The following is a 26766-nucleotide window of genomic DNA, read 5'->3' as shown; positions in this document are numbered from 1 at the left end:
GTTGGATTTTTTTTGCCAGGTTTGAAATGAGTCTAGGATCAAGGTTCCAAACAGTTTCCCAATAACGTCAAGTAACGCTATGGGTCTGTAGTTTTTGGGGTCGGTCTTCTGGCCCTCTTGTAGATTGGAACGATGGTGGCCGTCTTCCATGATCCAGGTATGTTTCTAGAAGTCTTGGATCTGTTGAAAATTTCGAAGATCAAGGAGGACCATTGTTCAGGATCGTGTTTTAAGTGGACGTTAGATATTCTATCGGGCCCAGGTACTCGAGAGATGTTGAGTTTCTTTATTTTTTTCAAAATACTGGGTTTGTCGTATGGTATATCCCAAGTAGCTGAATTTAGTTTATCTCTAGTGTTATACAAATTAGTGGTGTTATTGAATAGTTCTGAAAAATGTTTTGTCCAGACGTCTACACTGATGGTACACAGAATTGCAGTTGATGATGGCGCTGTTCTTTGTTTAACGATGGACCAAAAGTCTTTGGAGTTTCGTTTGCTAAGGGCCCCTAGCATTAATTCAGCATCTTGTTATAGGCTCCATCTAGTCGATTTTAGCCAGTTTTTGTAGCTTTTTCTGAATGCCACCGCTGAGTTTATGTTTTCGGCTGATGGAGCACGTGAGGCTAACCTTGTTGCTTTTCTTATACCAAGTTTTCTTTGCTTGATTTCCTCATTGAAAGTGTGAAGATGGTGGTTACCTAAGCCATTCTTTGTTGATCTCAGTCTTTGGTGTGGAACCAGTAATGGGGAGTAATCTAGGTTTGTAGGTTTTCCATCAACAGTTTTATTAGGAAAGGAGCCTATATATTCTGATGTTATTTGGACAAGGGCTTCGGTGGAGATTTTAAGACGAGTACCACAGGCAGAAACTTCTAACCGGTGTGGCGTTACTCTTGATAGATCTTTAAAGGACGGCCAAGAAACGGCGAGAAAGTTGTGGTCGCTGCAGGAGGTTTTCAATACTTTAAACAAATCAATGAGGGCGTAGAGTTCTTTCGACGCATAAACATAATCGATAGTGCTTGTGAGGGCTCCGTTTTTCCACGTTGGTTCCGGCACTGGGGAAGCGTCTAGTTGGTATAGATTATGTAGGTCCCAGGATTCCATACAGTCTGCCCAGACGATGCCTCTCAATAATGATTTGGTTTTTAAATTGGATGTATGTGGCTTTGCGACCTTTGTATCTCCTTGAACAGGGACAGTTGAATTAAGATCGCCGCATAAAAGGATGTGCTCAACATTATGGGAACTTACAGCCTCTGTTATACATGTCCGCCATTGCTGGGTTTTAAGCGTATCCAAACGTTACCAGCGCACGTTATGCAATTGAAAAGTCAACACAATTTAGACAAGCCCAAAATAACACCAATATTTTGGGATGTTGAGGTTTGCCCAGCCACTGCCGCCCCTGTGCCTACCCATCAAGTGTTCCAATTCACATAATAAGCATACCCCGACACTGCAGTCCTCCTCCCATCCCTCTTCTGTCTGCCATGCCATGCTAAGGCCCCCCCCTCGACATCCATGGGCCTGAACCAGCATGGTTGCATGGCCAACCCACCAGCTAGTATGCTCGTTTAAACATGACTTTAGCACCAATACCAGCGAAATTAACCTCAAATGCTGAGCTATACATTACCGATCAGGTCTCCCCCCACCCCACATACCTGTCCCCATTACCGATTCCCCCTGTCCTCAGCTCTCCCTTCCCACTGCATTACAGTTTATTATCCCATTCCCAGTGCTGCAATGCTGCTGTGTAACTATATGCTGCTGTGTATCTACATGCGTTTCCAGGATTTCAAGCATATGCAAAATTCTTCCAATATTATGTTGTCACATCCCGGAACGACCTGCTAGCAAGCATGACATGTGCAGCCCCCAGGCGCCTCGCTGATCCTGCCAACGCACACAATCGCCATTTGCGACCTTGGTCAGCGTACTGTGTTCGGGTTCCATGTGTTAAAATCGCAGTAAAAATGGCAGTATACACAAAAAATCGCAGCAAAAAGGCAGTGGTTTTGCCGCCGCAATCAATGTAAAGGATGCAGGGGACACCCCTGCAACGCCTAGACCCAATATACCATTGAAGAGGAGCGGGAGACACCCCCGCAACCCCTGCTCCCCTTAAATGGTATAATGAGGTACACCTTTACTGGGTCAAACCACAGCATTTTTGCTGCAATTTTTTGTAAAGGCGACATTTTTGCCGCACGCAATTTTATTACTGCATACCTGTGTTCGCACTTATTCGCATCCATGTCGAGATGGGGAATGCTCAGACTAAGCCGTCTGCCTCCGCCTGGACCTTACATAATGCTTGCCCAGTTGCAATGTAACAAGCGAATCTTCCATTCTGAGCTCCCCACATGAAACAACCACAACTGATCCCATCAACCACAAGCCAACTTAAACTTACCTTGCTTCTTTTATTGCCTCACACTCGACACCAAATGTTTACTGGAATATTTCTTCCTGCCCTCAGCTGATCCGGCAATGAGGCTGCTTTGCCCACCTTACGGTGCTTATAAGCACACAATAGGGGATGGGCTACCTCTACCCCCCAGCCCCCTGCAACACCGCTCCTTTTAGCACCTTGGGATTTTGTCCCCTCTTTCCACTTCCAGGGGCTGGCGTCTGCTAGTCTGGGGGAGGGGCGCCCCAAGCTGGTCCCTACTGTAGGAAGTGGGTGGGGTACATGGGCCCAGAGTGGTTTGCTGGGCGATGCGGCTATGGCAGCGTAGGCCACAGGCCTCCCTCCACTCGGTTCGTCCCCTGGCTCTTCCTGAGACCCAGCCCATCACCTGTCGCATTTCTCCACGGGCTGCTGCCTCTCTTTTATCGCTGGCCCTTTTCCTGATGCTCTTTGCCGCCCAGGCAGCTGATCTCTCACCTGTGTGGTGTGTGACACTCCCAAGTGTGTTGCCCTTTTAAGGGGAATGTGTCGCTCCCCTGTGTATTGCACTTTTAACATGCCACAGTCATGGCCCAAGCTTATAAAAGAAGCCTCTGCAGACACGTGCACCAGAATGGCTGCAGACTCCCAGAGAGGAACAACTGAGTCTGTGTCTCATTTATGTAAGCCTCCAGGCCTACACGTGGAAGCACAGGCCTGCATGCCCTGATGCCTTGGGACCCTCGTGCCAGTACGTTGGCAGGGGTCTGTATGGTCAGGGACATGGCTGGCTGTGCCCCCACTCCCGATGGTTCTGTAGTCCCATAGAACCATGGAGCCTACTGGAGGTCCAGAGCAGGCCCCAACCCCCACAGGCACTGGGCCTGTTGAGTGCTAGTGTCCATAGCACTACGGGGACCTACTGAATGTCCATAGCATTCCCCCTGTAACAACCCGGGAGCAGCAGAGCAGCTGGGGAGGTGAACACCAGGATACAGTCCTGTAGCCTGTAATGGAACAGAGCAGCCGGTAGTGGAACCCAATGGAGATGCCAGCTTTGACAGGTGCTTACTCGTGTGACACAAAATCTCTTTGCCATGCCAGTCCGCCCTTGACAGATCAGTACCTGCCTTTCTTTTAAAATAATATACACAGACAATGTGATTTTTTACTGCTTATGATGTGTCTTACGGTTTTCAGTGTGCCAAGGTGAGCTATTTTGCCAGCATAGCCTTTGTTTGTGGTTTGTGTGTCTTTATGCCCAAGTGGATTGCACCACCACATTTATGGCCGAAGTAAGCCATACAGATGTTGAGTGTTTGTGACACCCGATGCAGTAACTCATGGTGTCACTAACCTCCCCTCCCCCCACCACCCGGGAGGGGGTTGACACCATGAGTTACTGCCCCAGGTGTCACCAACCCTAGTAATGTCACTGCTTTTAGAAATATCTTCCAGCATTGCTTAGATCAGGTATGCATATACTGTCTGATCCTTTCCTTCCTTGATTTAACTTCATACTGCTTGTTTTACAGGTTTTATCAGCAGCTACAATAGTTGCCAAACACACCTCCGCTTTGTGCAATGCCTGCCGAATTGCATCATCAAAGACAGCCAATCCTGTGGCCAAGAGGCACTTTGTGCAGTCTGCCAAGGAGGTGGCAAACAGCACTGCTAATCTTGTCAAAACAATAAAGGTAATTTATCTATGTGATTAACTGTTGTCCTTAACCGGTGAGATTGACAGCATGTAGTTGGTGTTTCCATGTACGTTTATGATTACACTGACTGGAATGAGAATAGGTCATCTTTTTTTCATGATTTGAATTTGATTAATTGTGGTTGGAAGTACAATCTGCAAAACAATTACTTAACAGATGCAATAATTAGAGATAAGTTAAGCTACATTTCCTAATGGTAGAATATGGAATGAGGCACCTGGGGATTGTGAACAGTGGCTGGAGGAAGATGTAGAAAATATTTTTGCTCAACCCCTAGGGAGTAAGAACCAGGACCTTAAAGCCATTTTCTTTTAGGTACATCCAAGCCGATGATTTGGATGTTCTAGACCAAATATTATACCATGCCAAATCATTTGGGTTTTCCCATTTAGTCATACGAGTATGAGGGGGTTTAAAGCGATTTATTCAAACTATTGGAAAGGGAGGACATTTTCAGATTATGTGGTCTCCAATAAGGAAAAGTAAGGTGGGATACCTTTCCTCAAGCATTTCAGTTGACATGTACCCGTCCCTTTTCCACCCCATCAGCCATGCCCGAACCTCTGTACATTTGATTGCCTCCCTAAAAATTGAATTGCCCTCAAAAAGTTTTATATACCATTGATAATCTCAATAATTCTTATATACATTTAATGGAACCCCAGAAAATGATGGCCCCCAATAACTTTGATGAACTAAAAAAAAAGATGTTTATATAAATTGTGTATACATTTTATATAAAATGGATAATCATTGAAATAAATTTGATTAGCGATATATCCGCACCTCTATACATTTGATCTTGATTTAATCAACTCTGACCCTCAAACTTTATACTCAAAGTGCCTTTCCCATGCCTACACAAAAGCCCAAACGGTTGGATTTGTCAAAGCTTGTCCTTCAATGAATTGCACTGTAATTTTAACACTGATATCTTGAACCAAGTTTACACAGAGTCCACTCCACTCATATCTTTAAACTAAACACTTGCATTTATACACCTTGGATCCAGTTACGAAATGTTAAAATTGCACACAAATTAGAAATTGTCTTTCATCTTTCCATATTTGAACACTTCAGAGGCAAAGTCTGATGCATGCCTGCGTGTGGCTATGTTTGCACAGTACCCTTGGATTATGGCAGGTTTCAATATTTGGGTGTTCGTGGTTGCACTACACAGAGTGTAAATTTGTAATTGGTTATTTATTTTGAATGATAAATGATTCATTCCTTCTGAATCGGCGATGGAAAAAATGAAAGTAAAAATGTGGGTGTTCCCTGTTGAAGCTGTGCATCCATGCAGCTTCAACCCTTGTTTTGACTTGGGATCAAATCTTTTAACAATAAGATCTGGGGCATTGTGTTGCCTCTGCGTGATGAACTAGAAGCTCAATTTTATGCTTCTAGATGAGCAAAAAAGCAACTGCCTCCTTCATCAGTAATTTGGGGCTGCAGAAGTGGACATGACTTTCCTTCATGGCTCCCAAGAATTGAAACATGTACACATATTCCAAAGGCAAACACCATCCATATTCTTGGGGATTTAGTGTATAAAAAAGCAGACCGTTTTGTCCTGAACCCCACAAAATAAAATGTTAGTAACATTTGTTTTTCTTCTTCTTTTTTTGTGGGGTTTACAAGCTTGCTTAGAGCGTTGGTACTGGTTTCTGCTTGTATTTATTTTTACTTGACATAAAATAAAATAAAGCATCACTTATTTTCAATGAAGGGTTTAACGCTTGCAGTCTTAGCTTCAATATCAGTCTCTATGGAGCCATGCAGACACTGACCTTAACTTGGATCAGTCAGGTACTGAGCGAATACAAAGAAACAAGGCATCACAAACAGATCAACAGTGGGTAGAGCACACAGACTGATAAAAGTGACCAAAAAATATGTACACTACAATTCAATCAGTCAGTGTGGCCACCAACAAACTAAACATGACTACATACAGAGTGAACAGGGACGAGGATACAAGAGCACTCTTCTCCTTGAGAGGGAGTACAGAGAATGCTTTCAGGAACAAATCAAGCACAGCAGAATCTCTACGAGACAAATTGATCAAACTTGAAATACTATCAATTAAGAAAATTAACAAATACTATGAGAAAGCAACAATGCTGAACTACCTAAAAAACAAACTACCACGAAGAGGATAATGACCTAGCAGAAGAATGGGTAAATAATCTTAATGGAAATTCGAGCAGAATGGTGGAACTGCTGGCGGAACATGTCAGTAGGGAACACAAAAGAATTGAAGAAGAAATGGCAAAAGTTCAAAAAGAAATCCAGGAAATGGATGCACCGGAAGAGACCAAAAGGAAGAAATGCAAGACAATGGATGGTATACTAACACAACATCAGGATGAAATTAAACTAAGAAAGGAAAGAAGAACATCAATAGACGATAAGGACTACAGACAAGATCGAGTATACACATTTCAACAAAAATATGATGAAAAGAAGAAAACCACCTTGAGGGACAGCACACTGGGTACATCACCCATGAGCTCGGACGGAGAAAGTGAGAACAAGAGCACAAAGAAACAACAGGACAACCAAGAACCTACTAAACGTTTTTTTAGAGGAAATAAAATGCTACCACAAAGGAAACAGTCACAAATACAAAACAGGTGAGATTCCGAAACCCACTTATTTTAAATACTCCAGCGACAAATACTGGAAAAACAGCACCACCCACACGAGGGGCTGCAGGAGAAGAGGAAGAAGAGGAGGAAAGAATAAGAGGAGACAGAGAAGTAATACAAACCCTATGAGAGTACAGGAAGGAGACCAGAGAACGACGACAAACCTAGTAATTCATTTTTCAACCAAAAACTTGAATAAAATAGAGATAAGCAGGCTGAACAAAGGATTATCCTTCGCGCCAAGCATCAACCCAGACTACACTAACCTTCAGATTGATACTTACAAATTCATACGGAAAGAAAAACTAAAAAAGTTCTTCCACAACCTAGAACCAAGTGCAGAAGAAGAAACATTTGACTTCCCAAAAAGTGATTTAACTATAAAAAATGTAAACAACACCAGACTCTTATTATCATTGGAAGAAAACAAGGAAATACCAGAGAAAGACCTATTGAACCATTTGGGCTTGCACAACAGTGCATTAAGAGAAAGTGGACTAAAACCAAGATCAAGATTCATTCTCATCATACAACAGGGCATCTGTATTGATGCCTTCCACAAAGCGGTTTCAAAAGACATTAAAAAAGCAAGGGACAAAAATAAAACAAGTAGGAACAGAAATCTAACTGCAAATGAGAAACTAGCCCTGAACCAATTAAAGACTGATAAAGAAAAAATAATAAAAGAGGCCGACAAGGGGAACAACATAGTGATCCTGAACAAAATGAACTATATAGCAATGGCTAACAAGCACTTAGCAACACCAGGTTGCTATACAATAGTCCAGAAAAGTATAATAACTCAGAGTGTGAAAGAACTACAAGAGCTGACCAACAAATGGCACAGGAAACAACTCTTAACGGATGAAGAAAAATCCTTTATGAACAATGATAAACCAAGGATCCCCACCATATACTTTCTACCCAAGGTCCACAAGGAGTATGACACACTACCAGAGGTCAGACCTATTGTCAGCGGGATAGGGTGGTTGATAGAAAATGTGTCCAAAGACACAAGATTATCAGACCAGAGGTGTACAAAATCGAATCCTATACCTGTCACACGATGCACATCTTAGAAATACTCAGTGACACAATATGGAGTCAGGACTTCCTGCTTGTCACAATGAATGTCAAAGCACTGTACACATGTATTGGCCACAAGGTAGCCATAAAAACTATTGACTTTGTATATGAGAATGTCTCGACGTCACATCTGATGTTCATAGCGATGATCAAGGAATTACTAACCTTTTGTACTTGAAAAGAACATTTACATATTTAATGAGATCTTCTACTGACAAACAAAGGGCATAGCTATGGGCACATGTTTTTCGCCATCTATGGCATACCTATTTATAGGAGAATTTGAAAACAAACACGCCACAAAACACCCGAGACTATCACAAAAAGGTGGTCAAATGGCAGAGATATATAGACCATATTTTCTATCATATGGAACGGGAGTGAAACAGAAATGATGGAGTTCTGTGAATATCTTAACAGAAATTAATTTGTCCTTGAGTTCACTATTGAAAACAGTAAAACAGAGGTGACATTCTTGGACTTGTATATCTATATAGAGGATGGAAAATTGGAAACGAGAACATACAGAAAAAAGACAGAAGTTAATGCAACATTACAAGCCAACAGCTGTCACCTTCAGAAAACTATACGTATCATCCCAATCGGAGAATTCACAAGAGCCAAAAGGAACTGCAGCCAAACCAAGACATACAGATCAGAATGTACAATGATCAAAGACAGATTTGAGTCAAGAGGATATGAAGTAGATTGCAGACAAAGAGCCATGAGCAAAGTGGACATTTGCGAACAGAGATAATTACTTTAAACCAAGGAAAAAAGGTATGCCAGAACATCCTGACACAATATGGATGAAAACACAATGTACAGGAAACAACACACTGATAAGAAAGATCTTTCAGAGAAACTGGCATTTACTGCAACTGGACACAAACCTGACACAATATTTACCAAACAAACCAGATATAGTGTATACGAAAGCACCTACACTACACTCTAAACTGAGCCCATGCTACTTGAGAGGAGCTAAACATACATTTCAGACTAACATACTAACTGGAAAGAACCTAAAGGGTTTCTTTAAGTGTTTCAACTGAAGCATGTGCAGACACGCTCTTAATAACATACAAAGCTATAAAACTGCGAGTGGAAAGAATGTGGTAATTAATGAATTTATAAATTGCAGAACCACCTAGGTAATTTATCTGACTATCTGTATCTGTAATGAAGTATATGTTGGGAGCACCATTCATGAGTTAAGAATAAGAATCAGGGAACACCTCAGAACAATCGCAAACACAGACAAACGACAGCACTATCTGAACACTGGAACAAGTGCCATCCATACGACAGAAAGGAGAACATCAAGTTCTTTGGAGCCAAACACATAACCCAGGATGAAAGACTGGGGGACTGAGAGAAATGTTTGCACCAAAATTAATGTTGTTTAATCTGTGATATAAGAGTGATGACAGAAGGCTTGAACACTGATACAGAAATGCACTATTTTTTGTGATAATATACGAACAAATGGAAGTGGTATCTGGGGAGGTCTGACACATAACTGCCCCACTACCCACTTACTAATATGAACACCACCGTAAATGAGTCCTATTAAACACAACAAGCAATAAATCTAACTCAGGGTTTCACCTAGCAAGGTTTATTCAACCCATAACCAAAATGAATAGTACTTCCCATTGTTACTTGCTTATCGTTAGCATTTAAACAACAAAACACCTTACCCCAGTCCACTGATTTGATGATAACTGATTGGGCTTTCCAAAACTTAAGATTGTCTCACAGAACTACTCAAATTACAAAATCAATGATGGGATGAGAACTCAACGGTTCGCCAAATAAAATAAAATCTGGGAGAAAACAGAAGTTGCCTTAAATCAAAAGCATCGTAAAATACAGCACCTAGCAGATCGAATGAACAGAACACTATTCATGGCTGAGCAAACGGGACTCTAGAACTGAGCCCGTACATGTGACCGACCATCAGGGTCACGTGACTTAGATGCCGCTTCACGGCCAGCGACTAGATAGATGAACAGGCAGCGCACATTCAGAAGTGAAGTAAGTGAAGTAAGCAGATGGGAGCGAACGCAGGGTTCTCGATGATTCTTACAAGGTAAGATCTCTTAGCTCAACATGGGCTACATGTGTATATACGTCTTGTAGAGGCTGAAGCCCTGCACAAGGCGAGCTCTCTAATTTATGCCCCAAATCCGAATACGCAACTAGTTATGTATTTTGCATTGATAAACTGATTGAATACAATTTGAATCTTGGAACGAAAGAATGACGGTTTACCGTAACGTGCATAAACGTCCCTGCATAGGCTGAAACCTCGCACATGGCGAGCTCTCTAATTAATACAATTCAAATCTTGCAACAATAGAATGACATTAAAGGTTTACCGTAACGTGCATATATGTCCAGTATAGGCTGAAAGCCTGCACGAGGCAAGCTCTCTAATTAATGCACCGGACTTGAATACGTAATTTATAATGTAGTTTACTTTGATAATTTGACTAAATACGTTTCGAAACTTGGAACAGAAGCACGATTGAGCGCATATCACTAATACCTAGCTCAACATGGGCCACATGTGCATATACATCTTGTATATGCTAATGCCATGCACGATACAAGCTTCCTAATTAATGCAAAAATACGTAACTAGTAATGTATTTTGCATTAATAATTTGACTGAATCTTGGAACAGAAGATTGTCACGGTTTTACCATAACATATTGCACACCTACCCTAAATAAGCCACTGCTACCGAAAAACCTAATTCACGGACGGCAGCACTTATCACAAAAACCTACCACCTAACACGGTATCAATCTAATCAGCTAAGGCCCCTTGGCACAGGGAGTACAATCCAATTGATAAGGGACGCATGTGATGAATTCTCACAATGGACACTGTCGGGAAATCTCATACATATATATATATACATACATATATATATATATATATATATATATATATATATATATATATATATACATATATATATACATATATATATATATATATTTCAAAAACAAACAGCTTCAAACGGAAACTATTCAAGCGAGCAGCACTCCACGAACAAAAAAGTGTTCCAATGATCCAAATAATCACGAAAATCCAACAGCAAATACTGCATCATTGGTTGTGTAAAATATAACAGCCTTTATTTTACATATGCAGCAGATAAAAAGTGATCTCCCAGTGCAAATTTTGCTTAGCCAGACGCCAGCCTGACGCGTTTCACCACTAACCAGTGGCTTGTTCACAGTCACTCATCACCCATAGAGTGCTTGTTTATATAACAGACACTCCCCCCACAGTGAAAGACATAAAGAAGGTGACTTATAATCTCAAAAATAATGGCAATTAGCCATCTTGGCTTGGGCTACTGACTCACATTACTGAATGGTATAAGCATATGTTAAAACGTCAAACATAACGTTTCAGCCATAACAAGACACATACAAATAAAATTGGCATTTTAAATATTGGTACTATTTAAAAATCAGCTCATAGTATATGACACAAACCACAATTATAAGGGCAATACGGAAACATTAAAACTCCCATATTAATAACATGGTGTTGTCTTTCCTATTGGATGCATGGAGGCAGGGGTAATAATACAAATCTACCTAAAATATTCACAGAGCCACGAGGTGACTGCTTATGCATCTTGCCATGTTTACGGAGTACCTAGAAGCGGGATAACTATCTTCGCTGAATATGTAACGTTCAGTCACAATAAAGTGCATAGTGCTTTTATGTAAACAATGCATTCCTATGATATAATAGATTCATATAGAATAGTACAAAATATTCATGTCGTATTATAAAATGCATAATACAAACTATAGACATCTCTCTAAAATATTCCAATATAATAAGGGAATTTTTTCTTGTGTAATGCGACAGAACAATATATCCCAACATCTGCTTCTAATGGTGACTTCTAGTAACTCCTTTGCCATATGATGGTCCCATGTGTTTTTATCTGAATGATATAATGTTGTCTATCACGTAAAATACATGTAGGCAGGGGTAGCAGAATAAATCTGTCAAAAATATTAATAGAGCCAGCAAGTAACTGCTTATGCATCTTACCATTGTTATAAAGTGCCTGGAAGCGAGATTAATTTCTTCGCTAAGTAAGTAGCGTTGAGACAATATACAGTGCATGGTGCTTCTGTGCAAACAGTGCATTCCTATGACACAGTAAATACATATAGAACAATATAGAGAACATTAATGTCATATATATATATTCACTACAAAAAAGACTTTGTTGAGGGGACGTTATGGTTAAGTTGCCCTAACAAAAACCTGTACACTTTACTAAAAAAATAGTTTCCAACTCCCCTTTATGCTTCAAATTAAAACCGAAAAACCCCTGAAATTCGACAGTTTGGTAAACTAAGCCCCCAAACCTGCACCACTCCTGTGCACTGCTAACACTAACACCCAGACCATGAAAGATGTCATCTCAAATGTCAATGATGACATCAATGACGACATCACTTGTTTAGCCCCTTTCTTTTCATTCCCTGCCATACATATATATGTACATTCAGGAAAAAAATGTCACTAAAGGAATGTTATACTTCACAGTGAAACCAAAAACCACTGCACATTCCCCCATTATGGTAAGCTAAGCAACCATAACTTGCACCATCTACGTGCATTGCTAAGACTAACACCCAGGACATCAAAGATGACATCACAAATATCATTGATGACATCACTGATGACATCACATGTGAACATAATGTTACTGAAAAATCCCTACCTACAAGCAAGGGGTTCTTTCTATAATGTTGGTAGCAAGATGTCAGGGGTGATTGTGTAATATTACATATGTTATAACTAGCTATCAAATCAAGACTTAAAACACACTTGTGCTAGTACAAACAATACATATGAAGACCCAAAGCATATAAATGAAAGGCACATACAGGGAAACTGAAGTAAGGAAGAAAGAAACTGCATCATCAGAACGTTTATCTTCCTGGAAACAAATTAATTGTGTGTTTGAGGCCTGCTAATGCCTCATGCACGTGCATCATGAGCTCTGACCTGACTCTAAGGAAAGTACTTTAAGAAAACACGACAAGGGTAACGTTTTCATATACAACACCTTTTCAATTTTTATATTGTGATTGTCAGTGAATAAAACCACCTGGCCTACATTTTTCAATGCACCAAAATAAGTGAGGCAGACATGTGATGTCATCAGTGATGTCATCAATGATATTTGTGATGTCATCTTTGATGTCCTGGGTGTTAGTCTTAGCAATGCACGAATATGGTGCAAGTTATGGTTGCTTAGCTTACCATAATGGGGGAATGTGCAGTGGTTTTTGGTTTCACTGTGAAGTAAAACATTCCTTTAGTGACATTTTGCTACTGAATGTACATATATATGTATGGCAGGGAATGAAAAGAAAGGGGCTAAACAAGTGATGTCGTCATTGATGTCATCATTGACATTTGAGATGACATCTTTCATCGTCTGGGTGTTAGTGTTAGCAGTGCACAGGAGTGGTGGCAGGTTTGGGGGCTTAGTTTACCATAACTGTGAAATTTCAGGTGTTTTTCGGTTTTAATTTGAAGCATAAAGGGGAAGTGCAAACTATTTTTTTAGTGAAGTGTACAGGTTTTTGTTAGGGCAACTTAACCATAACGTCCCCTCAACACATTTTTTTTTGTAGTGAAAATTTACGGGTTTTTGGGAGGGCAACTTAACTGTAACGTCCCCTTAACAAAGTTTTTTTTGTAGTGAATTGTACAGGTTTTTGGAAGGTGGAACTTAAGCATGACATTGTGGCAATGAAGTTGTTGTGCTGAATGTACACTGTAATCATGTGATCTTGGGAGATATGTAGTATAATCTACGTACTTGACATACATTTAACGTAGAACATACAGAACCCCCTCCCTATTGATATTGGAAAGGGACAGACTGAGCGCCTGTTTGTGGACGTGGGCGGACTGGATCAACATTACCCAAAGAGGCGGGGATATCTGAAAATGTACTATTGTCTTACACAAAAAGTGTGCAACGTAGAAGAAAGACATAAAGATATTATAAGTAGTAATAAGTAAATATGGAAACCGGAAGATAGGAAAAGAAAATGACACATTTAATAACCATGTAGAATGAAGTGGATGGTACCATAAAAAAAAGGATGCCTCCAGCGTAATCACTTCACAGAAACTTGGCAGGCTGGAACGACAGTGGACAGACGCAGTAGGACGAAGGGAGATTACAGCAAAAGAGTGAGGGTAGGTCATTTTTTGTATGGGTGTGGTTTTGTTTTGGTATGTGGTGCAGAAATAATAATTTCTTTCTGTTGTTTTGACTCAGAAATGGCTAGTACTTTGCAGTGGCTGGAGAAGTAATTCCCGCATGGGGAAATGTCTGAAGACAGCGACAATAATGGTACACAAAGCTCTGCATACGCAAAATAATGACCAGTATTTTATAGGCATTTAACGTATGTATTCTTTTTTTCAACAGACCAGGAAAGAAATTAAGAAAGGGCAACAAACGAGACAGAAGAAGACAGGAGAAAAAGGATAGAGCAGAAAATGGACATATTGAACGATAATTTTAAAAGTTTACGGGAGTTTGTGGAGGACTGTGTGAGAGGAAAAGTTTGTTAGCATTGCCCCACCTGCACCTGCCCTGCTTCTCCATTCCCTAGTGACCCATCCCAAACCTTCAAGAGGAAAATAGACGTTTTGACGAAATATCCATCCCTTCTTCCCCTCACAAATCTTCTCCTCATAACCAGTCCGTGTTGAATCCTAATTCCCCCATATTTGTTTCAGTATCTGCTTCCCCCGCTATTTCTTTGGAATGATGTGTGTGTGTGAGTTTTGAATGTTTCTGTACAGTAGTTGTAGTGGATGAGAAGGTGTAAAACATTTTTTTTTAAAAAAGACGTAAAATGTTCGCGCCTGTTCAACCTATCCGCAAGGAATGGAATGTGGGTGCTGTAAAGGCAGTACACCTACCCTTACTAATGTCAAGTAAGATGGATTTGATGTTTGACTGCACCATCTGTTGAAATTGTGCGTACATAAACAGAAAGGGTTGCCCAAATGATAGTGTACTTTGCCGTACAGCTTGGAAACAAGATGATACATGTTCGTAGAACAAACCAGTTATCCGGAATGGGTGTAAATGAGCAAAATGGGAGTGTGTGAAGGACAGTATGCCTGTCTGTATCGGGCGCAGCCAAAATGGTGCCGTCCGTAGAACAGGCGCGGTGGCCGGCAAGTTCGTAGGCAAACAAAATGGAGTTGTCCTAAAGACACTGGAACTGTTCGTACAGTGAACATATCATGTATGCACATGTGCAGTACAACCGTAAGTATAGCGAACATCGCGCCTGTCCCTAACTGTCCGTCTCACTTGTGTCGCACTTTGAATTAGTTTGATAACCCGAACACTGTCCGTAGGACACCTGCGTGCATGCGCACGTTTGGTACTCTGCATTTGCTGTCCAGTGGACTCCCATTTCTGGCGCGGATGTGTTCAGGATGTCATCATGTGACCGCACCCACGCTGAGCGTGTGGACTAATTTGCGCAGTTGGTGTGCTTCCGCAACAGTGCAAAAGAACTTGTAGAAACAAGGGAAAGTGTAAAAATGTAATTTCACATATCCCAGACAATAGCTGATCTCAGGACTTGCTGTGTAAAATTTTTGTACCGCTTTGCAGGGATGAAGACGGTCACGAGGCACACCCCTCCACCCCTACAAATGGCCACACCCCCGAGCGCATCTTCATTGTCCTTCTAGCTATGGCAGATTGAGGTATACTGCCTTTACTGCTGTAGTGACCAAAAGGAAACTAATCGGTATGGCTTCCATGGCTGCTGTTGGGTCATTAGCCTCTGCACCACCCCCAAACCCGCCACCACCACCACCTCCCCAAGGGCCTGCAGAGAGATTTATGGGTGAGGATGTAGAGAGGAAGGAAGAAGAGGAGGAAGAGAATGAAGTGCAGGAACTCGGCACTAGCAGCACTCGCCGGGAGTCGTGGGTGTGGGGGTTGTTTTCCATTTATGGGAACGTACCAAAAGCACGTGCTAACCTGGTGAAGTGTAACCAGTGTGAGGTGGTGCTGAGTCGCGGGAGATTTGGTGCGTACAGCTTTGGTACGACAACCATGAAGCGACACCTCACTTCGTTCCACACTGCGGACATTCGCAAGGTGGTGCCATGTGAAGAGCATAGTCGATTAAGTTCCTCCACAGCATCCTCCGTGTCCGATCCTCCCACCACAAGAGACACTCCTGTGGGGGAGCGCCTCCCTCCAGCTGCCTCACAAGCCATTCGCAATGCTGTTGACCCTTACCTTTCAAAGGTGACAGTAGTGTGTATGTATTGTGACGCAGTACTCTGCAGGGGGGAGAGTTTTCGAAGTGCTTTTGAGGCTGCAGTCACTGAGCACCAGAAGATCTGCTCCTTACCTAAATAAAGCTCACCCTAAAACTTTCTCTGTTCACTTGCCCTTTCTTATCCCCGTGGTTGGTGTCCCTTTTTTACCCTTTTTTGGCCTCTTCTCCTAGTGTGATGTGTGCTGTTAAGCAATAAACGTAAAAACTACAAAAATTACAGAAAAGGGTCTTTTCAGAGCCGCCTTTCTCAGTATAACAACAGAACTATGAAGTGACGGTCGTACACCCACGCAGAGTTCTGAAAAGGTTCACTGACAGTCGTAGGGGAAAAAAGGGAGGGTGCAAGCGGAGTAAACACAATTAAGTGTACGCTGGGAGTAAGTGGTGGCTCTGAAAAGAGCCTTTTGGTGGTGTGTTGTGTGGGTCAAAAACTGTGGATTGGTGAAAACGGATTGTCTGATAGGTTAGTGTGATTGCAAAAGAGGTCGCACTGCATTTTGTACATTGCGAAGAAAAATCTGATTGCCAGCAGATGTGAGGTAGATTCCATCTCTGCGGAAAATGAAAGTGCTGCGAAACAAAATGTTTTCATTGTGAAAAGAGGACATGCCAACATCTCTTAAAAAGGCACAAACAGCCTTATTCACATTGCGTCTCGTTTTCTCCAGTTGTGGACCAAATGCAGAAGAACACAGCCATATTTGTCTTTGTGCAATACAGGAAAAAAGTATTCGACAATTTGGAAACATGTCCAAGAGCTTTGCAAGTCCTTCCTTCATTGCAAATTGCAACGAAATCCCAGATACATGGCCTAAATTGTTTCCTCTGCAATTAATGATCAGTATATCTGGAGGAAGCTCTGTCAGTAAAGTAATACAGAGAGGTACCAAATCCAGCCATCTCATGCCACGCACGCCATGCCAGTGCACTTCCACATGAGGAAATCCGAGATTTGCAGATAAACTGCAGCTTTCTGCATGCACCTTCAACCAATGTATCCATGAGTCTCCCAAAATCCAGATAATCTGTTTTCGAGCATGGAAAGCCATGGCTGTGTGGTCTCCTGTGAGGGAGAAGACGGTCTTACTAAAGTACGTCGGTCAGAACACACCTACTGAACTTTATGGACCAATCCCTAGCTCCGCTCCTTCTCATTTGCATGCGTCTCCACCCCTTAATCCCCATTGGTGATATGTGCTGGCTGCAAACTAGCACCATGTTCGCGGACATGTACAGGATCAGAGCGTGACGATGGTACATTAAAGTACTATTCCCCTTTTTCCCCTTTAAGGTAGGCTCTGAAAAGAGCCGTTTTTTTGTTTATTTTTGGCCAGATACCGTACAGACATCTGGTATTTTACTTATTTTTGTGTATATTTTGTCCTTGCTTTACTCCTGCGAACATTACAGAACCTTCTCTAAAGCAAGCCTTACGTTCCAAAAGAACATCGCATTTCCCAAAGAAGATAGCGCAACACCATCCCCTTCAAAATAAGCCGCATTGCTTGGAGCAATGTTATCGTGGCTGCAAAAAAACATACCAGCTCGTAGCTTGAATGCACGCATGCCGCGATTGATGATACACCTCCCAATACTTTGATCTGAACAGAAAACAGAATAGTTGTTCCATTGTAGTCTAGGGAGTAAAGCAGAAAAAATGACTTGTGTTGTTGGGAAGATGGTCATGAGTGCTTCAACCAACTGTGCCAAATCTGCCAACAAAGTACGTGAACTCACATATCCCAAATGGCAAGCACCGTAGTGCAAAATTACCACATGAGGAGTGGTCATTGTATGCATGTCTCTACAAACTCGCAGAATTGCCGCAGCATTTGCACCAGTGCCAGCGCTCCACACCACCTCCACTCCTCTCACATCGAAATGGTGTGCCACATGCCTACTCTCGGCATACTGTTGTAAGCCATGCACAAAAATGTCTCCAAGCACCAAAACCCTGACCCTCTCCACCTCTGCCATCTTCAGTGTGCGCACGTCTTTCGACACAATAGAGTAATGTGAACATCTGATTGGCTGATGCCTACAGTCGCCTTTCCATGCAGGATTTGCTGTAGAAAACCGTATGTGACACGCCCTACCTGCGGACAAGCGTTGCCTACGTGCGACACGTAACTCTTACCCAGTCCTTCCACCCTTTCTACAGTGGTACCAAAGCGAGTTCCTCATTGGACACAAGTAAGCAGTCAGACAACCATCCACCAATCACATTGAACATCGCTAATTCCAACTCCATCATCAACATTCCGCACTTCAAAATTACTGTCGATGATTCTGAATAGAAGTTGCATATCATTGCAAAGCACCTACTTCACAAGCTACTGTGCAAGTATTGGGAATTTCTACGTACATCTCCATGCATGTGCACATGCATGACTATAGAGTACAGGTATGTATATTTTAATGAGAGAACATGTGGAACCCTTATGATTTAATTTAGACAAAATAATGCTGCTAAATGTGCATAGGGAATACATAAGAACGCTCCCCCTTTTAAGTACAAGATGTCCAATTTGTCATTCACAAACTGCATGACTTCTTAATGTCTTCCGCATAACCTGTACATACGTTACAAGCATGCCTATTTAGGGCGGAACACAATTTTGTATGTGAAAATGTCAGAGTATTCGCAAGATCCCAGATTTAGACAAAATGTGGAATACATATTCCACCTACTCTATGAAAGTGAACTAGCAACACTATGTTATGGAGTTGCACACATTCTTAAATCTGGAACCCACTTTCAAAATATGTCAGCTACGCAGTTAATACAAAAAGTACAGGAAAAAGATGAGGTTATACAATCAAGTATAACAAATTTGTTTGCAAACATGCGTGGTACAAAGGAATACTGGTTCCAATGGCACTGAGATGTGCATTGTATGATCAGAAACCTGGGACCACCGACTTGGTTTGTGACGCAAAGTTGTGCAGAATATGCATGGAAGATTTACATGAGTTCCTACGCATAGCAAACAGCAACAAAAACAACATAGATATATTAACACATGGAGAACTTTGCTCTCTAGATCCAGTGAATGTGTCAAGATATTTCCATCATCATGTCATTGCCATGCTACACTTTATTTGCAATACAACTGTTCCTCCCCTTGTGCAACACTTCTTTTGGAGAAAATAATATCAAGCGAGAGGAGCACCACATATTCACATGCTGTTGTTTATCAAAGGTGCACCTAAATTTGGTCACGACAGTGATAGTACTGTTTTGCAGTTTATCCAAAAATATGTCTCTTGTGAAATCCCTTCACAACAGACACATAGTGAGCTGCATGGGCAGATTTTACAATTTCAAAGACACAAATGTGGCAAATATTGTCACCACAAATACAAAAACAAAGGTAAATACTACACCAAATGCCGCTTTGGTTTCCTTAGACCAGTTACAGAAACAGGTGAAGTAAACAACTTCATGTCTTCAGTTCAACATAGTGTTAAAGGTAAATCACCTAAAAACACATATTACATAAAAAGAAGGGAAGCATCAAAATATATCAATAATTACAATGCAATTGTTGCCCTCTTATGGAATTCAAACATAGATGTGCCGTACATTGCAGACAAGTCAACTGCTGTTGCACGATATGTTACAGCCTACTTAACAAAAGTAGAAAAAACAGAGTTTCAAGACCTCTTGGATGACCTAGCATCAGACAAAACATTATCACAGAAATTGTACAGCCTAGGCATAGAAATGCTCTCTCATAGAGAATGTGGCACCTATGAAGCAGCAGATCGGTTAACGGGTACTGCTTTGTATGGAAAATCAGACAACATAGTATGGCTCAGTCTTGGTCCTGCAAAATCTACAAAAGAGTGCTAAAATCATACGAGGACATAGAAACAATTGCCAGAAATGATCCCAACAGCCAAGACATTCTAAAAAACAATTTACTGGACACATACTATCCGAACAGGAGTAGCACTCTGGAAAGCATGTGTCTATACCACATTGCTCAAAACTTTGCATACAAAAATAATGTAAAACCTGATGAAAGCAACCGTAGATATAGAGTGACCGATTGTGAAGGGAGCCTAGTGAAACTTACCAAATGAAGCTTAATTAATCATGTAAAATTGTCATTAAAAATTCCTCAACAGAAAGAATTATATTACATGTCTCTGTTACAACTCTTCAAACCATGGAGAAAAGAGGAAGACATACTAGGTAACTGTGACTGCTATGAAGATGCTTTCAAAGCAAATGAAAGCACTATCACCAATGTGAACTTTACGGAGTACAAAACAATGTTACACAATGAGCAGCAACAGGAAGAAGATCTTCAGGCCCAACTAGATAAGGACTCTTCCGACAGTAGTCAACCTTCTGTAACAGGAAGTCAAGAACCACTAGGACAACCACTAATAGCAAATGAGGCTGAGGTAGCTATGGCAGAAGTAGAAAACACCATGTATCAGTATTTACAGAAGACTTAACTGTACAACAAACAAAACTTAACAACGATCAATACACCATTTTTGAAGATGTAACAAAACAAATTGTACATGGTGTACAGCACGAAAATAAAGAATGTACCTGCCAAAATTACAAACCTATACTGTTGTACGGCAGTTTTGAAGCTGGATCAGGGAAAACATTCTTAATCAAGATCATCAGCAAGTTCATCCAACAATTGACAAACAACAAACTGTCAGCTGTTGTAACGGCCCCCACAGGTTTAGCTGCCTACAACATAGGCGGTGTCACTTTACACCGATTACTACTGCTTCCAGTAGATCATCAAAATAAATGAGACTACTACAAACTTTCTGCAGAAGCTGCAATGGAATTACGCAGAGTATTGAAACAAATGAAAATGCTACTAATAGATGAAGTGAGCATGGTCTCCAACCTAATGTTGGCTTTGATTCATCTTAGATTGCAAGAAGTACTTAAAAGTAACAACGAAGAACTCTTTGCAGGGAAACACATTATCATTTTCGGAGATCTTCTACAATTGACACCAGTGAAAGGTGAACCGATTTTTAAAACCTTAGGCCACAAACTCTGCCGGAAAACTGTTGGTAGCATAGGTAATGTTAACCTTTGGCAACATTTCCAATACAGAGAATTAACTGAGAACATGCAGCAATCTGCAGATCTGACGTATGCCAACATCTTAAAAAGTATTAGAGTTGGTGTATTATCACAAGAAGCACAAGTTGTATTGAAAAACCGGCACATACATGCATTTTATGGCGATAATGCATGTGCAACTGATGTTATGGAACAAATAGTGCACAAAAATGTCAATTGCATGGCCTTAATGCCAACTCTTGCAAGCTGTTTCAAATTCAATGAAACAATGTTAAATAAAGAAATGCATCCAATAATAGAAATTAGGGCCACAGACAAACTAGACGTACGTGGTATGACAGTACTCATGTGTGAGCAAGACAAAACAAGACTAAATAGTTTACAAAATTCAATTTCCAACACAGCTGGGTTGGAAAAAATATTGAAATTATCCTTAAATTGTAGAGTAATGCTTAAACGTAACCTTGACGTAGAGCACGGGCTAGTTAATGGAACACTGGGCACAGTTGTTGGCTTTCAATCATACCCACATGATAGCAACATTCAGTTTGTCAATAATCGCTTTAATAAAGTTTCAGAAGTGAAAAAGATAGGGAGCTCAATTGCTCGATTCCTTCTCTTCAAAGACATGTATGTACGTAGAAAGCAAATTTCTCTAACTCTTGCATACGCAGTTACCATTCATAAATCCCAAGGTCTTACCCTAGACAAAGCATTGATAGATATAGGAAACACAGTCTTTAAGGAAGGCATGAGCTACGTTGCATTATCACGCTTACGTACACTTGATGGTCTGTTGCTAATGAACTTTGATGCAAGTAAAGTCAAAGCTGATATTCCTTGCATTCTAGAATACAATAGATTGCGTGCACTGTACACCCCTCATCTGAAACAATACCCTGTTCCAGATAAAGTAAAACGTGGTAAAAGAAAACTAAATGAAACAGAAATGCAACTAAATCCAACAGCAAATTCTGCAAAGAAAAGAAAAGAAGCTAAAGTTTCATCAATTACCGCAAACATAGAAGAACCTATTACGGAATGTAAACCAGGAACGTCAGCAAAGAAGCAACAGAAAATGTGAAAAATGCACTCAGATACAGATCTTGCTGGTCCATTCAAATTTGCAAATGAAAGTGGGGTAAGTTGCTATGCAAATGCAGCAATGAATATTCTATTTCAATTGCCACCAATTGTTAACAATATTTACCTGCACAGTACAGACCAATTGTGTTTGCAAATGTTTGTGCTGCATTGAAATGCAACAAGCAATCCTGACAACACATACAGTGTTCATGGAGTAAGGCATGAACGACTGTGCTGGAATGGTGAGATTCACTATGAACTCACAAGAAGATCCACAAGAATTTCTAATGTGCATACTATTAGTATTGGAAAACAAAAGCATACCTGTAAATGAAATCTTCCAGATTTCGTACATGTGGAAACATACATGCACTCTCTGTAGCAAAGTGATACAGGAAGAAATCCCAAATGAGCGATTTGTGTATGTTTCCATACCAAATTGGAGAGCATTCCATTTCAGCAACTTGTACAAAATGCAAACCATGGCAGATTATGTACTATTTGCAATTCAGACAATCGCTCCACCTTATTGATACTATCACATAGTGCCTACATAATACTTATGCTGCTACGTTATAATGCAGATGGCACCAAAAACAACTGCAAACTGACTGGATTCACACACGGGCAAGTGTCACTTGGAAAGAAAACCTTTACAACAGTAGGTATAATCTATCATGCAGGAGCTACAACCAATGCAGGTCACTACACGGCATACATTAAAAAGAATTGTGGATGGTTTGAATGTAATGATGGCACTATTAATCTGAAGCAGAGATTGCCAGCTAACCTAACAAATGCGTATTTATTGTCCTTAAAGCCAAAATGTACGAAATAATGTGTACTTCAAGATTGTCAAAAAATTATGTGAAAGACTACAAACATGTAGAATACGCCAACAGGTATCTAACTACCCAAGAGGAAGTAAGAATGACAAAAATAAATGAATATGACAGATCGTTGGGAACAAATGCACAGGTAGAATACGCCTACAGGTATCTAACTGTTGTTAAAAATCGGCAGAAAGGCAACAAACATACCAGTAATCAGAAAGATGAAGGAAACACTCAAAGGAAAAAAGGAAGTTGTTAGTACCATAGTAAATGAAGGTTTTTTTAATCCGACAAGGATTTTTTTTCCTCAGACCCAAGGATTAGAAAAGCAAACACAGAAACTGAGCGCAATGCACAGTACACTGGTTTGTAAACTAAATATGAGGGTAAAAAAAAAGGAAAACTGTCTATTATGCAATGTAGTACATTTTCTAAAAATACAAAGACTAACATACCTTTTTCTTTTATCACAGAAATGGAAAAAAGGATACTTCTGCCAAGTCCGATAAGCATTTACAAATTGTATGACCATTCTGAACAAAGTAAGGAGTAAGTATATCGGCAGTCATTTGCTACACATGCAAATCTACACATCTAATCTATGGTACTAATATGCTGCAGTGCCTGTAGGCTGGCCCTTGCATCTTCGGTGTGTAACCTACCACCTACACCTTGCGTTCAAGGTACAAGGAGTATACTTACTAGCCACCATGTAAGCAGCCATCAAGCTAAGACACTAGGGCGTCAACACAATTAGGGCATTACACCACACCCATATTGGCTTGTAAGTACACTGCTTATGACTTCAGTCTTGGGTGCATGGGCTTTCGCCATGCACCCAAGAGTGCAGGGTCTCTCCACAAACACCTCAGTGATGTGTGATAGTGGGGGTTTTCCTATAGCTGTGGTACCCTTCAGTGCTTTGGCCATGCACCCAAGACTGGACGTACTCCCCAGTACTTGCCAATCGAAACGCAATACTACAGGTTTATGCATGGGTGCCACATGCTATGGTGGTTGTGGCCAGTGCCTAGAGTTTTGGAAGTAAGGCCTTCGGCTTACGGCTGACGGCCATGCATCCAAGACTCTAGGCCCTGGCCACAACCACTGTAGCATGTGCCACCCATGGGGGCGTACTGATTAATTCAATAATCTTAGGAAAAAGTATAGCAATCACGGCATGGTGTCAATTTCAATGTTCCCTAACACCACACGTGTCCTTACAACTGTAACAATTTAGGAAAAAGTATAGTAATTACGGCATGGTGTCATTTTCAATATTCCCTAACACCACACGTGTCCTTACAACTGTAACAACTTCCCCGTGTCCTGCACGGGCTGAAATACTGGCCTTATTGGACCCCTCATTTTCTGTGCGTGCAAGGAGGCCATAGAACATACGTCATTAAGAAGGTCACTCCCCACAACTTGCCAATCGAAACGCAATACTACGGGTGTATGCATGGGTGGCACATACTACGGTGGTTGTGGCCAGGGCACTGCTTATGACTTCAGTCTTGGGTGCATGGGCGTTGGCCATGCACCTAAGAGTGCAGGGTCTCTCCACAAACACCTCAGTGATGTGTGGTAGTGGGGGGTTTTCCTATAGGTGTGGTATCCTTCAGTGCTTCTGGCCAGAGGCTTCACTCCTAGCTGTATGTCCATAGATCTTAAATGGGATGGGTGTGCAGTGCCTTGCACGTCTAGTACTTATAACTTTGTTCTTGGGTGCATGGCCTTTGGCCATGCACCCAAGACTGCACGCACTCCTCACAACTTGCCAATTGAAACACAATACTACGGATGTATGCATGGATGGCACATGCTACGGTGCTTGTGGCCAGGGCCTAGAGTTTTGGAAGTAAGGCCTTCGGCCTTCGGCCGACGGCCATGCATCCAAGACTCTAGGCCCTGGCCACAACCACCGTAGCATGTGCCACCCATGGCGGCGTACTGATGAATTCAATAACCTTAGGAAAAAGTATAGCAATTACGGCATGGTGTCAATTTCAATGTTCCCTAACACCACACGTGTCCTTACAACTGTAACAACTTCCCCGTGCACTGCACGGGCTGAAATACTGGCCTTATAGGAGCCCTCATTTTCTGTGCGTACAAAGAGGCCATGGAACATACATCATTAAGAAGGTACAAGTGTGGTATTGGGTGCATGGCCTTCGGCCATGCACCCAAGAGTGCAGGGTCTCCCCACAACCACCTCAGTGATGTGTGGTAGTGGGGATTATTCTATAGGTGTATTATCCTTCAGTGCTTCTGGCCAGAGGCTTCACTCTTAGCTGTATGTCCATGGATCTTACATGGGATGGGTGTGCAGTGGCTTCCACGTCTATACTTATTAATTTGTTCTTGGGTGCATGGCCGAAGGCCATGCACCCAAGACTACACGCACTCCCCACAACTTGCCAATCCAAACACAATACTACGGGTGTATGCATGGGTGGCACATCCAAGACTCTAGGCCCTGGCCACAACCACTGTAGCATTCAACACCCACGGCGGCGTACTAATGAATATAATAATAGCCATCGGAAAAAGTAATGCATTCACGGCATGTTGTCAATGTCAATATTGGCTTCCACTACGCGTGTGCTTTCAACAGTTACAAGTTTCTTGTCCACTGCATGGACTGAAGTGCTATCGTTATTACACCCCACATTTTCTGTGCGTACAAGGTGTCTATAGAAATTACATCATGAAGACCGACCACCAGAACAAATGCATTGATCACCCTGTCTGAACCTTTCCAAATGCTCTGTGACACAGCAAAAGAGTTTTATCAATAGAGCATGTGTACGCTGGTTGTTGCTCTGCTTTCGGCGGATCCAAGATGTCGGGCGCATCCAAACAATCTGACGCATAACACGTCTTGCAGCAGCCAATGGGCAGAGACTTTGCGTGTCCGCGGTCATGACGCCAGCCCCTTAGCCAATCGGTATCTTGTTCATGGACCGAACAGGGAAGTGTGACCGCGGGGCAGACATAGATATCACTCATTTTTTCAGACCAACTTTTTCATAATTTTAAAGAAAAGTACTGCACGGAAGATCACCAAATTTACAAGAGCACGCTTTCTGGACCAAGCCCCTGTACCTGGCGCAGATTTTGTCAAAATCCGTCCAGCGGTTTGACCTATAGCCCTGCACACAGTTTTTCCTCCATTCAGTCTATGGGGAAAAAGACGTTTTGGGACCCCCCCTATAACTTTTGCCCCCCTGCACCAAACATCTCCCATATACTTTTTTTTGCAAAGTTTGGTGAGGATTCGTCCAGGGGTAGCGAAGTTATAAGCCGCCCAAAAAGTGCTCTTCCTATGGAAACAGCAACTTAACCATAACTACACGGTCACTACCGTGTAGTGTATATATATATATATATATATATATATATATATATATATATATATATATATATATATATATATATATATATATATTCAGTGAAAAAACTTTGTTAAAGGGACGTTATGGTTCAAAGTAAAACCGAAAACCCCCTGAAATTCGGCAG

The 26766-nt window shown here is 41.4% G+C and overlaps 1 protein-coding gene across 11 annotated transcripts in view; it reads left to right on the top strand.

Annotated features, from left to right (window-relative positions):
* TLN2 (talin 2) overlaps nucleotides 1–26766 on the top strand; it is a 7472684-nt gene that overhangs the window by 3269675 nt on the left and 4176243 nt on the right. For all 11 annotated transcript variants that reach the window (XM_069624483.1, XM_069624482.1, XM_069624486.1 and 8 more), the window contains one exon: nucleotides 3933–4094. In XM_069624483.1, the coding sequence (XP_069480584.1) occupies nucleotides 3933–4094 (162 nt within the window). The remainder of the gene's footprint in view (nucleotides 1–3932; nucleotides 4095–26766) is intronic.

This window comes from Ambystoma mexicanum, chromosome 11 (genome assembly GCF_040938575.1).
Source record: "Ambystoma mexicanum isolate Mex_15411 chromosome 11, UKY_AmexF1_1, whole genome shotgun sequence".
NCBI classification, from domain to species: domain Eukaryota; kingdom Metazoa; phylum Chordata; class Amphibia; order Caudata; family Ambystomatidae; genus Ambystoma; species Ambystoma mexicanum.
The sequence above is the reverse complement of the archived record's forward strand: the minus strand, read 5'-3'. Positions and strand labels throughout refer to the sequence as shown.